Source organism: Manihot esculenta, chromosome 7, assembly GCF_001659605.2.
Source record: "Manihot esculenta cultivar AM560-2 chromosome 7, M.esculenta_v8, whole genome shotgun sequence".
In the NCBI taxonomy this organism is placed as follows: domain Eukaryota; kingdom Viridiplantae; phylum Streptophyta; class Magnoliopsida; order Malpighiales; family Euphorbiaceae; genus Manihot; species Manihot esculenta.
In genome coordinates this window covers 3,431,794-3,445,623 of record NC_035167.2, presented here as the reverse complement: position 1 = coordinate 3,445,623, position 13,830 = coordinate 3,431,794, and the positions used below count along the sequence as shown (strand labels likewise).

General features: G+C 34.4%; 2 protein-coding genes across 4 annotated transcripts; both read left to right on the top strand.

Moving 5' to 3' along the window:
• The first annotated feature begins 698 nt into the window (after positions 1–698).
• Positions 699–11,940, top strand: LOC110619702 (methionine S-methyltransferase). Of its 3 annotated transcripts, none has more exons than XM_021763244.2 (12): positions 699–1,039; positions 2,705–2,898; positions 3,015–3,221; positions 3,360–3,455; positions 4,466–4,654; positions 4,727–4,915; positions 5,007–5,243; positions 5,895–6,029; positions 8,500–8,820; positions 8,967–9,146; positions 9,789–10,742; positions 11,387–11,940. In XM_021763244.2, exons 1-12 carry the CDS (start codon positions 814–816, stop codon positions 11,705–11,707), a joined length of 3,249 nt encoding a protein of 1,082 aa, XP_021618936.1. In that variant the 5' UTR covers positions 699–813; the 3' UTR covers positions 11,708–11,940. The 3 variants fall into 3 exon arrangements, with proteins under 3 accessions (XP_021618936.1, XP_021618937.1, XP_021618938.1); XM_021763245.2 differs by lacking the exon at positions 699–1,039 and adding an exon at positions 1,654–1,987; XM_021763246.2 differs by lacking the exon at positions 699–1,039 and adding an exon at positions 1,654–1,992.
• Positions 11,941–12,915: 975 nt separating this feature from the next.
• Positions 12,916–13,830, top strand: LOC110618796 (22.0 kDa class IV heat shock protein). Its single transcript, XM_021762039.2, has one exon. It carries the CDS (start codon positions 13,054–13,056, stop codon positions 13,627–13,629), a length of 576 nt encoding a protein of 191 aa, XP_021617731.1. The 5' UTR covers positions 12,916–13,053; the 3' UTR covers positions 13,630–13,830.

The following is a 13,830-nucleotide window of genomic DNA, read 5'->3' as shown; positions in this document are numbered from 1 at the left end:
TTTTTAAAATTTATAAATCAATCAATAAATTTTTTTATAATATAAAAACTAAATAGTAATTTAATAAATTTTTTTATCACCTCAAATTAATAAATATATATATTTTATTTTAAAATTTAATATTTAAATCTTTTAATTTCATCTGGATAAACTAAAGGTCTATCTCTAATAATAATGTGTTATTTCAATTTGTTAAAATTTAAAACATGGAAAATAAATTATTTATTTTTGAAAAATCAAAGAATATAAGTGTTGAATATTGCATAAATTGATATTTTAATATTTTTCAATATAATTAACAAAAAATTAAATAGATGGAACTATAGTTTGATAAAATAAAAATAAAAAGATTATTTTTACATTAATTATTAAATTTTAAACAATAAAATATAATGCTTAATTACAATAAATTACAAATATTAAATAGTTTCGTAATAATTCTATTATTTATCATTGTGTCCATTTTTGCTCTCTCTCTCTCTCCCACGTTTATTCTGTTTTTGCCCTTCTCTGTGTTCGTCCTTCCTTTAAAATGAACAAGGGAGGGACTTTATTGTTAACAAAAGCAAAATTGAGAAACTTCTAATTTATTTCTTTAAAATTAAGAGGTGAAAATACAATAAGAATAAAATACATGGACTATATAATAATTTATCTTAATTAATATAAATCCTTACGCCTCTAGCTAAAGCCGCGAACCATCCTTCATTGCTTCACTTCCTTTTCCCTCTTTAACTAATACTACAAAAATCCTCAGTCTCTCTCTCTCTCTCTCTCTCAATCACTGCTTACGTTCTAGTTCCGGAGCTGAAAATGGCGGCGTCTCCGTCCATGGAGGAATTCTTGAAACAATGTCAGCAGTCCGGGGATGCTGCGTATGCTGCATTTCGGTCTCTGTTGGAGCGGTTGGAGGATTCCAAGACTCGAGTGCAGGCTCGAATCTTCCTTTCTGATCTCCATAAGCATGTCAGTGACTCCGATCAGTGCCTCCAGAAGTACCATTTCCGGATCCAAGATGTATTACTGGAACAATATGAAGGTATATAGTGAAAATTTATCGTTCTCTGCTAGTGACAGTATGAGTATTGGAGAAAATTATCAATGAGTCAAGTTCAATTTTGATTGATTTTAGCTTTACATTATTTCTTACATATAAATCAGTTTTTTTATTGCTTAAAATGAGGAATATGAAGAAACAGAAAGAAAATAGGAGGAATGAAGGAGCTGATAATATGCTCAATGCATGATTTAGTGCTGTCTGATTGAGATTATTTGATTGTATAGTATATGGCAATATTTGGTGGCTGCGAAAATAGAGGAATCTGAATGGAAAAGAAGAAAGCAAGATGATAATTCGCAATTTTTTCCCTGTTACTTCTTTAGTTCTTTTTCCTCGTTTAATTTGAGTTTGTGCAGCTTTTCTTCTTTTTATTTTCTGCACTGCTTTTCTTCTTTTTATTTTCTGCACTGCTTTTCTTCTTCTTTTTTTTTTTTAATTTTCTCCTTTTCTTTTCAATACTTATGCTTGTTATTTTTATGGGTTTTAATAAGTAACGAATAGTTTATGTTAATTTTTTCCCCTTGTGATAATTTGTTATTTTTGTTTTGCGTTTTAATTTTTTGGCATTTTGCTTTTGGCTGTGGCTTTCAAGTTGCGGTTTCCAAGAAAACAGTGAACGAGGTCAATCCAGTAATAAAGTAAATAAAGACTCGAATTGCGATTTTGTCGTTATCACAATAATTTACACTCATGGATTCTCGCTCTTGTTTCTTATCTTGCATTTCCTAAATCTGTTGATAGCTTAACCTAAGATCACATTTTTTTCCTTTTTACTGCTGTGTCCGTCGCTGTTTTTATTTTGTATTATAAGCTTGTCAATGACTCAAAACAGTGATTCACATCCTAAAATAACGATCTGTTTTGAGTGAAATGAAAGTGGAGCAAAATGCATTCGGAAATACCAGTTCCAGCAGAACAGTACAGCACGTAAAGTATACCTGCCTTATGAGATGTATCTCTGTATGCATTGCAAAATTATCTTATCTGGGTTAATAAATCTGTGTACTGTGTATTTAACTGGCATTTGGATCCACACTCTAGACAAGTTTTCACGGACTCAGGGTTCTTAAAATTTCTAGTCGGGTCATAATCTCAAACTCAGACAAGTGCTACAGCATTCCAAAAATGTGCATAGTACTTAATCGCAATAAAACACACTACTTATTTTGTTCCCTTTTTCTTTGAAATAAAAATGAATGGAAAGTAAGTTTCACTTTGTTTTTATTTCATGCATCATGTGAACTTTCAAGCTGTATGAAAGAAAGCCCAGAGGTTTTTCTTTTCCAGTTTTTGCTTTGGGATGAAAACTGTCAATGTACATTGCTTTCATCTCTCTAGCTTTCTCAGTGTTTTACTTTTAAACATGTGTATTCACCTAAATATTAGTCCCTTATGGATCAGTTAATTTGGCTGTTCCTGTATCCTGACATCTTGAATCTTCTACACATCCACTTGTTCTCTTTTGTGCCTTATTAACATTTAGTATTAGACTACATTTGACATGTAGCCATTGTAATTTTGGTCGCTTTGTATGATTATCCATAATTCATTATTGTTTTACATATTTATTTTACAGAACTGTACATCATGGACCCATAAAATGGTTGTTTATTGGTTGCTCTGTCACTTCTTTGTCAAGTGCAGGTTATCAGGGAAGGAAGAAATTGACAATGATGGTGATCCCTAGCATTTTTATCCCTGAAGATTGGTCCTTCACCTTTTATGAGGGACTTAATAGACATCCGGACTCAATCTTCAAGGACAAGACAGTTGCTGAGCTTGGCTGTGGGAATGGATGGATATCCATTGCTATTGCTGAGAAGTGGCTACCTTCAAAGGTTTGTTGTTTGCCCTAGTCCTACGGTGGTCCTTATTTAGTGGGCTTTTATGGAGTCTATCATTATACAGCCTTCTGTCACTTAGTTTTATTTGTTTCCTAAATAACCTTTTGCAGGTGTATGGTCTTGATATTAATCCTAGAGCAGTAAAGGTATCCTGGATAAACTTATATTTAAATGCTTTGGATGAAAATGGTCAACCCATCTATGACGCAGAGAAGAAAACTTTACTCGACAGGGTGGAGTTTTATGAATCTGATCTACTTGCTTATTGTAGAGATCATGACATTCAACTTGAACGAATTGTTGGATGCATACCACAGGTACTATTGCAGTGCTCATTGCAGGGAATTATCATAGACACTAGATACAGTTAGTTTATACAGTGACTTTTTAGTAGTTTATGTTTTAATAATTGTTATTAGATTCTTATTTTGCCATTGCTTCTTGTCTTCTTGCAGATTCTTAACCCAAATCCAGATGCAATGTCTAAAATGATAACAGAAAATGCAAGTGAAGAATTTCTGTATTCATTGAGTAACTACTGTGCACTTCAGGTTGGTGACAATCTTAATAAATTGCTATTATCTGTAGTTCAAAGCTGTTAGTAAATCAGCATGTAAGTGGTGCAACTTGAATGCTTGATTTCAGTTTGCGGCTGGAAAAATAAAACTGGGGCTGTATGGTTTGATTTGTGCAAAGCTCCACATCTTAAAAAAAGAAAATAGTTCTTTGTATTTGCCAAACTTTTGCTGGGAAATAGGAAGCATGATGAATTCAATAGTCAATGATGTGCATGGTTAAAGTGTTAATTTAATCACTATGTCGTCATAGTTAAACAGACTTAACTCTATCTAGCAAATCATTTCAGTTTGATTTTAATCGCTGAGACCAATGATAAGATTTAGAACTTTGAATCTCATTAGTGCTAAAGTTCATTCATTTTAATTTTAATGATACTTGTGTTAAAAAAAAAGCTTTGGTTCTATTGTGAGTATCGGAAGTTCTTCATTTTTCTAGGTACCTAATTTTATTTGTATCATTTTGATTGATGAGGTAATTGGCAAATGAATGGTGTGGAAATAATGATTTCTATATGCTGAGATATTTTCATGTCTAATCCAATACATATTTATGGTAATTGATCAACTTGTAATTTTGGAGTAGATGTAGATTTATGCCAATTGATCGACTTGCACTTAATATTGAAATCCCTGCAATTATTCATACATAATTTCTTATCTTCATGTCTTTGATTCTAATCTGCAATGACTAATCTGGCTGCATAATTCCGCATTCTCATTGAATGATCCATTTACCTGTTCTGTAATTTGTAAAATGTTACTTTGAGTGACAAAATTTAACTACGGTACAAAATTTCCTCTTCTCCAGTCATTTTCAGATGTGGGATAATTCTCTTTTATTTTTTTTGTTGGGGGGTGGGCCAGGTGTGGTTGGAAAGGGGAAGAACAATGTGGGTTCAATTTCACACAACTCGAAAAGCTAGTTGCTCCAGTATCATGTATCGAGTTTGATTTTTTATTTTATTATTTTTTTGCTAATGTAGGGCTTTGTTGAGGATCAGTTTGGCCTTGGCCTAATTGCTAGAGCAGTTGAGGAAGGAATATCTGTAATCAAGCCTATGGGGATTATGATTTTTAACATGGGTGGTCGTCCAGGGCAAGCTGTTTGTAAACGCTTGTTTGAACGCCGTGGATTTCGTGTTGATAAGCTTTGGCAGACTAAAGTTATCCAGGCATAAAAACTTCTCAACTAAAAACTGTTTCTTCACCCAAAATGCTCTCTTTTTAACATTTTTTTGTTGCAGGCTGCTGACACAGATATTTCAGCCTTAGTTGAAATTGAGAAGAACAGTCCACACAGGTTTGAATTTTTCATGGGACTTTCTGGAGATCAGCCAATTTGTGCTCGAACAGCGTGGGCATATGGGAAGGCTGGTGGTCATATTGCTCATGCTTTATCAGTTTATAGCTGTCAACTTCGTCAACCAAACCAGGTCTGTGCTTCATTAAGTTTGCATACTAATAAGTGGATGTTTACTGCTCCTGAAAAATCATTACGTGGTGATTATCTTAATAAATTGACAGGTTAAGAAAATTTTTGAGTTTCTTAAGAATGGCTTCCATGAGGTCAGCAGTTCTTTAGATTTGTCTTTTGAGGATGATTCTGTTGCTGATGAGAAGATCCCATTCCTAGCGTATCTTTCTGATGAACTGAAAGAGTGCTCAGGTTTCCCTTATGAGTCGCCAGCTGGCAGAAAACGTTTCCGTAATCTAATTGCACGCTTTATGAAAATATATCACCATATTCCACTCAATTCCAATGTAAGTATATTTTCTGTGCTAAACCAATTGCTTATGCTGTTGTGCTCTTGCTATTAACAGAAGCATCTGAACGAGACTTCTTCTTCTTCCTTTCAATTAACATTGCAAATTTTGCCATGTTTTCCACAGTAGTCTAATCATAGTGAAAAGCATAAATTCTTTGTATTTCACCTTTATCCTTTATCTGAATGAAGATAAACTATTACGCTATTAATAATTTCTGGCATAATAGTGCTATATCCAAAAATGACATTCCATTAACCATTCTTGGTCACTACACTATCTCTATTTTTAATTATCTCTCGACGGCTTTTTTTTTTTTTCTAATTTGAGTGGACTTGTTTAATTAAAAAATATGATCTACGCTTATGCTCTCTAGACATGTATTTTTCCATTTTGGGTAAAAAGTTCATGATGTTTGCTTGATTGCATGGCTAACTGACATGATTTAATGCAACTTGACCATTAAAGTCTTTGCCATGTTGTACGGATTGTAGCTGAGAGCTTTCTGGGTTATTGACCTATATTTTCTTTTTTAGAACTATGATGCCTATGAAAGATGGCTTGAAATTTATTCCCATGTTATGGTTTTTTAGCCCTTCATTGTATAAGCAAAATTGTTGATTTAATCTTTTTCATTTCTACCACAAGAATGTTGTCATCTTTCCTTCAAGGGCTGTTGCAATCGAAAATGCTCTTCGATTATTCTCACCTCGTCTAGCAATTGTTGATGAACATCTGACTCGACACCTTCCTCGGCAGTGGTTGACATCTTTGGCACTTGAGGTATGCTGTGTTTGTTATTCTATATTAATTTGTTGTTCATAAGGAATGGGACATCAAATTAGTAGCTTCAGCACCTAGAATATAACAAACTTCATAATATTTCTTGTGAAGATTTTGAAAGTGGAAACGCTAACCTATTTTTTCCACCTTGGCTGTTGGTATTGGATTATTCTGTTTGGAGCATATAATGAGTCATCATTGTTACTAATATTATCTGGCCCTTCCATGGTGAGAATGCCTGGGTCTAGAAAAGGAAAATTTGTTATAACGGAAACCCCAGATCAATAAATTTGGGTTTCGGGGTGGGGCTTGTGTGGGAGCCTCTCAATTCACATTGGAAGAAAATTGGCAACCTTCCATAACTTTTATCCCACCTTGTAATGCAAAGTGTAGATCCTCAAAATTTTTGTAAGGCCCAACCCCAAAATCAACTCTGGCCAGTGCTGTTGGGCAAGATGGCTCATGGTACAATAGTTCTATCACTGCCAAAAATAATTTTTCTGTTTGTTCAACCATCCAAAGAGTGACTGGCCTAAACTAGAGGAGGTTGTCAAATCCAAGTTCCAAATTGATTGTTCAATGGGAGCTCTTTGGATAGTATCTTTTTTTTCTTTATTGCTTATTGAGCTATAACTGTTAGGAAATCTAAAGATTATTGCAACCCAAATTACGCAGAGGAAAAATAAAAATATTTGATTTCCTTTCCCAGAATCCGAATGCTTCGTTTATTTCAAAAGAAGGATATGAGACTAACCTGTTAATCTCGTCGAGAAGATATAATGCCGGACTGATGGTGCTGCTTTTTCAAACGAACACCCTCAATGGTATTCACACGAACATCTTCTATCATTCTAGAGTGCTAGCTCTCTCAAGGATGGATAGATTATGTGCTCCACAGTCTGCAACTATTAGACTGAATTTTCTAAATATATGTTTCAGTCTTCTTGTTTTCCCACAACTCTTTTCCCAAAAGAGTTGTGTTCAGAACCCACACTCACAATCTCGCAAATACTCAAATATCTTATGTGATAGAGTCCTTTATCTGTAACAGTTACAGATAGACTGCAGATCTTTTAAATATTATTATCTTATAATAATAAATAATTAATAATAATAACACTTTATTATTATTAATTAATGATTAATAATAATAACACTTTATTATTATTAATTATATTAATGGGCTTTAGGCTTTTAGCCCATTAATATGTCATAGCACATCAACAACGTTCTTTTGTGTGTGACCCAATAGCCTCACATTAATTGGTAATAGGCCCAGTCCCACAAGACCCATAAGTCATAAGTGGCCTCTAGCAAGACATTATGACTACCCAAATAATATGAGGATCAATAGTCCGATAAAGCCTAATAAATAGAACATGTATTAATCCCTTTGTCACACGATATCTAGTTTGAACATAGGTCATGGTCAATGTCAAAATTATAATGTTCAAACTTATGATTTCTCGATTTCTAAGTAGACTGATAAATTCAAATGATATTGATCACACTATCAATTCATTTGAGCACGGCCATGCATTTCTCAGTCTCACTTATCGAGGGGCCCAGAAGATATCTCTCTCAAAGAGAGGGACAAATCTTATCTTGATTGTTCAATATCCTCTACATAATTTCTATTATGCTCAATCATAACCTTTATGATTATCCGATTAAAGATAATGTTTGATTATGTCAAAACATAATAGTCCTTATGTTGGAAACTATGACAATCTCAAGTCAAAGGATTAAGACATAACTACTTTGAGATTCACTTATGACAATAACTCATGTAGTGATCTCAATGCGGGTCCATCCAATACTTTGTTCTCTAATAAGTATCTATGATTATTGAATTATATCAACATATACATAATTATCTCATGATTATCAATCAATAATCATACTAGCTATATTTTATTATTATCAACATAATAATAAGTAACCAGGGATGATAATCATTATTATATAACATGCAAACAAATAATAATGATGATAAAAACCTCTAATATTAATAACCAAAACGACATACAACAAGATCCAAGATAATGGCTTAGGGCAAATACACTAACAATAACAAACCTTCACATCATCTAACATTGGTTATGTCTGTTTGTTCATGTTGTTAAAACCATCTCACAAAGATTTCCTCTTGTTTGTTACTCATACAAATGGATTCATTAGGTGACTCTTAATCTACATGGCTGTGAATTAAATGTTCCTAAGACACCACGTTTATATTGGAACTTATTAATAGGAAGTGAATTATTGTGCTTGCACTATTCAATAATGCCCATTGATTTTCATATTTCAATTTATTGCATGGTTACTTTTCTTAATATGTTGATTGCCATAAATTTTGGAAAAGCTAATAGAGAATTTCCTGATCATGTATCAAAATCCAACTTCATTTAGAAGCTGATTCTGTTGCTGCATATCTAATATCTACTTCTATCTTTTCTTCATACTGTAGGGTACAGAAAATTATGACCCATCAAAGGATGCAATTACAGTGATTGAAGCACCGAGACAGTCTGATTTAATGGTGGAGCTGATAAAGAAGCTCAAACCGCAGGTGGTTATTACTGGAATGGCTCAATTTGAGGCAGTGACTAGTTCAGCTTTTGTTCATCTTTTAGATATTACTAGAGAGATTGGGTCCCGTCTTTTCTTAGACATATCCGATCAGCTCGAGCTATCTAGCCTTCCAGGTCCCAATGGAGTCCTAAAATATCTTGCTGGAACTCGTCTACCTGCGCATGCTGCAATCCTTTGTGGCCTTGTAAAGAACCAGGTATTTCTTTATAATAATTAACTAGACTTTCTATTTTATGTAATTGGTCAAAATAGGGATTCAAAAAATTTAACTTCATCTTAGTTTCTTTAGCATGTTGTTGTTTTACAGATTTTCCACATTAACAAGCATTATGTTGGTTCCAGGTTTATTCAGACTTAGAAGTAGCTTTTGTTATTTCAGAAGAAGAGGCCATTTTTAGGGCCTTGTCCAAGACTGTGGAAGTACTAGAAGGAGATACGGCACCAATCAAGCAGTTTTATTATGGCTGTCTTTTTCATGAGCTTCTAGCTTTTCAGCTTGCAGATCGACATCCGCCTGCAGAGGTTTGTTACTCTTCTACTTATTTTTCTTTTCATTGTTAAAACTTGGCCACCATTTTGCAGCTGACCGTGCGAGTACCCAAAACTTTAACTGCTAACTAGACAGATAGCTACTTAGCAATACAATCAAACATTAAAGAGTCTGTCTTCAGTTAAGATGGGAAAAGGGGATATAGGAGTGTCAACTTTGATAAGTTGTTTCGTAGTGGTGTGATTTTGGAAGAAAAGCAAGGGGCTGGATTCTTGATTGTGATTTCCTGAATTTATAACATAAATCTGGGAGGAAAATGTATAGTATATACACTTTGTTTGACATTATGTGAAGATTGGTCTGGACCACAAACTTGACTATCTAATTTCAGCCAAATTATTTCCTACCCTTGAAATGAATGTATAAACTCATACATGATTTACTACTGAAAAAAAATAATGGCAACTTTTACATTTTTCCTTCTTGTCCTATTTTAATCATTTGGCTGATTAAGGAATAAGTCACTGGTCATTGAACTATTTAACATTTCAAGTTAATCTGAAAATTCTAATATGCTGGTGATTTATTTTTATCTTTTATTGTGTTGTATATCTGCTTTCATTATTCCTGGGGGAAAATTTAATCACCAAATTGATTTTTGATGTTTCCTTCAGAGGGAGTGTGAAAAGGCCAATTCAGTTGATGCGATTGGATTTGCTAGTTCTGCTATTTCGGTCCTCAGTGATTCTGAGCTGTCAATTAGTGAGGAAGAAAAGTCTTCCTTGATTCACATGGACGTAGATCAAAGTTTCTTGCCAATTCCTTCTCCTGTCAAGGCTGCAATCTTTGAAAGTTTTGCAAGGCAGAACTTGGCTGAATCAGAAACTGATGTCACCCCTAGCATCCAGCAATTCATCAAGAGTAACTATGGGTTTCCTAGCAACAACAGCACAGAGTTCATATATACAGACTTCTCACAAGCCCTGTTTAATAGACTGATCCTATGCTGCATCCAAGAAGGCGGGACATGCTGCTTTCCAGCTGGCTCAAATGGGAACTATGTGTCTGCAGCCAAATTTTTAAAAGCAAACATTGTGAGCATCCCTACTGACTCTGGATCTGGTTTCAAGCTGACTGATAAACTACTTACTGGAGTACTTGAAACTGTGAATAAACCATGGGTTTATATTGCTGGCCCTACAATCAACCCTTCGGGTTTGCTTTACAGCAACAAAGAGATGGAGAATATATTAACTACTTGTGCGAAATATGGGGCAAGAGTTGTCATAGATACTTCATTTTCAGGATTGGAATATGATTTGGAAGGTTGGGGTGGCTGGAATTTGGAGGAAACGTTATCAAAGTTGAATTCGTGTGGCAACCCATCCTTTTGTGTATCCTTGCTTGGAGGACTCTCTCTTGGAGTATTGAAATTTGGTTTTCTGGTTTTAAACCATCCTTCCCTGGTCAACGCGTTTTATAGCTTTCCAGGATTAAGTAAACCTCATAGCACTGTCAAATATGCTATAAAGAAGTTGCTGGGATTGAATGAAAAGAGAGCAGATCTGATGGTTGCTGTTGCAGAACAAACTAAAAAACTAAAATCCAGATCCCAGCGCATGAAAGAGGTAACTAATTGTTATTCTGGAAGTTTCCTATTTGTTATTCAAATGGAGGGTTCTTGGTATATTTTTCTCAAGCTTACAACAATAGACTGTGTAGGCTTGGGACATGAAAACAGCCACCTTTTTGTAAATAATGCTGAAGGGTAGGGTTGTTTTCAGACTTTCCTTCTTAGAGCTCTACCTTCATTATACTATAATACATTTAATGATTGTGACTTAAATGGCAGGCTTAGTTGTACTTGATAAAAAGGGAAAAGAAAAGAAAAAATGACCCTATATCCAGTTGACAGGAATTTCTTTCTTCTTGTCAAATAAAAGTGAGGGGAAGTGGGAAAAGGACACCTATCATGCTACATAGGTGTCTTCCAGATAGAAAAATTATTGGATTTTTTTTTAATTATTCTAAGTGCGTAATGGTATTAATGGTAATTAAATTCACATCCTTGATCTGATGTTTGCATTTTTTGGATCATAGAGAACTAACTATTAGTATTTTTGCGTCCGTGCTGCCAGACGAAGTAAATCTTAACTCTAGAATGCATTTCCCTACAACTCTTTAAATCGCTTGCTCAAGTGATCATATCATGAGGAGCACTATCCTTGTATTTCCTTTCCTAATTTTCTTTTTCATGGTGTTTTTGCGACAGACACTTGAGAAATGTGGGTGGGAAGTTCTCCAGCCTTGTGGTGGTGTTTCCATGATGGCAAAGCCTTCTGCCTACCTGAACAAGGTCATGAAGATCAAGCATTCAGCTGATGGTGATGTCAAAAATGCCCCCACTTACGAAGCCAAGCTCGATGACTCAAATATCAGGGAAGCCATTGTCAAGTCCACGAGTTTATGTATCAACAGCGGCTTATGGACTGGAATTCCTGGGTACTGCCGCTTCACATTTGCTTTGGAAGATGGTGACTTTGAGCGGGCATTGAATTGCATAATTAAATTCAAGGATCTTATCAATAACTAAAATGACAATCATGTGTTGTCTGATGCAGTGTTTTTACCATTTAGGAAATAAAGCAAATCTGTAATCTAACTTACGGAAATCACAGCAACTTATGCAAGCCAGCATCAGCTGAGATCTTTCTCTTCTCTTACCAATCCATGTTTCTTATTGGATAGGGTTTGAGCTCAATACCAATTTCTGTAAGAACTGCCAAGTGGATTTTATTGAAATCTTGTCCGATGTTCACTTGTTTCAAGGTGTAGTTTGTCATTTATGCTTGTTACAGAAAAGGGTATCATATGGTATTCTCATATGAATGATAGCTTTGTGATTGCATTATACAATATATATATATATATATAGTGAATTTATATATGACATAAAAGAAGGCATCTAGACCGTTTAGTTTGGTTAGTCAGCGTAGCGCTTGATTCTAAATTAATGGGTTTGAGTTTCAATTCCTCCCATCGTGTGTTGCCCAACTAAAAGTTTTAAATACTTATTTAAATGAAGTATAGTAAAAAAGAAGAGGAAGAAAGCAGAAGATTCACTCAGATGCAAGTCTTGGTATAAATAGGAACATTTTATATAATTTTATATGTTAAAAAATTTAAGCATGAATTTGATATGTTGATATCCTAGATGGTTGAGTGTGATTCACTTGGGAGTCATTTAGGATGTATTTTTATCATATATTTGCATATAGATTACAGAATTTCCATGTAAATTACAGGATATATTCTTAAAACTTAACCTTTTATTTTTTCATATATATATATATATATATATATATATATCATATTTTTTTATTCAATAATATTTTTATAATTAAAAATCCACACAATGTGAAAATAAATGTCTAGGGTAAAAAAAAAAAATCTCTTTTCTTCACTATTTTGACTGTCAAAATAATTGAATTATTTTAAAATTTCCTTGTTATTAATATAATAAATAAATACTTATAATTTAGAAACTACAAAGAGCCTCTCTTCCTGAACGTTCTTGAAAATGTGTTAGGTTCGGAGATGAAATATTTTTTTAAAAAAAAATTCTAATAATGTTAAATAGATACTCGGAATTTAGAACCTTAAAAACGCTTTGTTCCGGAACATTCTTGAAAATGCATGGCCATCTTTTGTCTGGACTCCTGAAGTTTTCTCCTTCTATTTCCAGTATCCACAAGAACAATCCAGAAATACACGCCCACCAAATTTATATAAATTCACTTCCCCTCTCTCTCCTTTCCTCAGGAGAAAAGCCACTACAGCTCAACATTCACACAGTCTTCTCAAAAACCAATCTCCAAAATCCTTTCTTTCTCTTCTTCTTCCAACAATATTCGTCAGGTCATCTCCAAACAGAAACAAATGGCAAACCCAAGATTCAAAAACATGTCTTCACTCATCAAAATACTCATCTTCCTAGTTTTGATTGCCCCCCAAGTGAATGCTTTAATGCCATACACAAGATCCCTATGGGACATGATGCTTCCATCAGAAGACCCATTCAGAATTCTTGAACAATCCCCACTTACAATCCCCAAAGGAGTTGAATCTCTGGCACTAGCAAGGGCAGATTGGAAAGAAACACCAACATCCCATGTAATCTCCATGGACATTCCAGGGATCAAGAAGGATGGTGTGAAAATTGAGGTGGAAGAGAACAGGGTGTTGAGAGTAAGTGGTGAGAGGAAAGGAGAAGAAGAAGAAGTTGAAGGAGAGAAATGGCACAGAGCTGAAAGGATTAATGGGAAGTTTTGGAGGCAGTTTCGGCTGCCAAACAATGCAGATTTAGAGCACATAAAGGCACATCTTGAAGATGGGGTGCTAAGGATTACTGTGCCCAAGTTTGCTGAGCAGCAGAAGAAACAAGCTAAGGTTATTGACATTGCTGAGCAGGGATCTTCTGGTCAGGATATTAAGGCTACAAAGGCTGAGATGTGATTTTGATATGCTCGCTTGTTTCCTTTTTGGGTGTCAACTATCGTGTTTGGTAATTACATGATGATAAATAATAATAATCCCTTATAAATCTGATGTAGAATGAAGAGTATGAATGATGCGTATTAAGCTGTTTGTGATTAGTTTGATCTTGATCTTGTTTTCATAAGATTGGAGATTAAAAGATTTGTGTTGTTGCAGTTA

What these genes read in the sequence shown, in the direction of transcription:
- LOC110618796 (XM_021762039.2), top strand. Translation starts at nt 13,054, where the DNA reads ATGGCAAACCCAAGATTCAAAAACATGTCTTCACTCATCAAAATACTC.
- LOC110619702 (XM_021763244.2), top strand. Translation starts at nt 814, where the DNA reads ATGGCGGCGTCTCCGTCCATGGAGGAATTCTTGAAACAATGTCAGCAG. An exon ending in GGCAGACTAAAGTTATCCAG is followed by an intron (nt 4,655 to 4,726) that starts GCATAAAAACTT and finishes TTTTTGTTGCAG; the next exon opens with GCTGCTGACACAGATATTTC. An exon ending in ATCGACATCCGCCTGCAGAG is followed by an intron (nt 9,147 to 9,788) that starts GTTTGTTACTCT and finishes TGTTTCCTTCAG; the next exon opens with AGGGAGTGTGAAAAGGCCAA.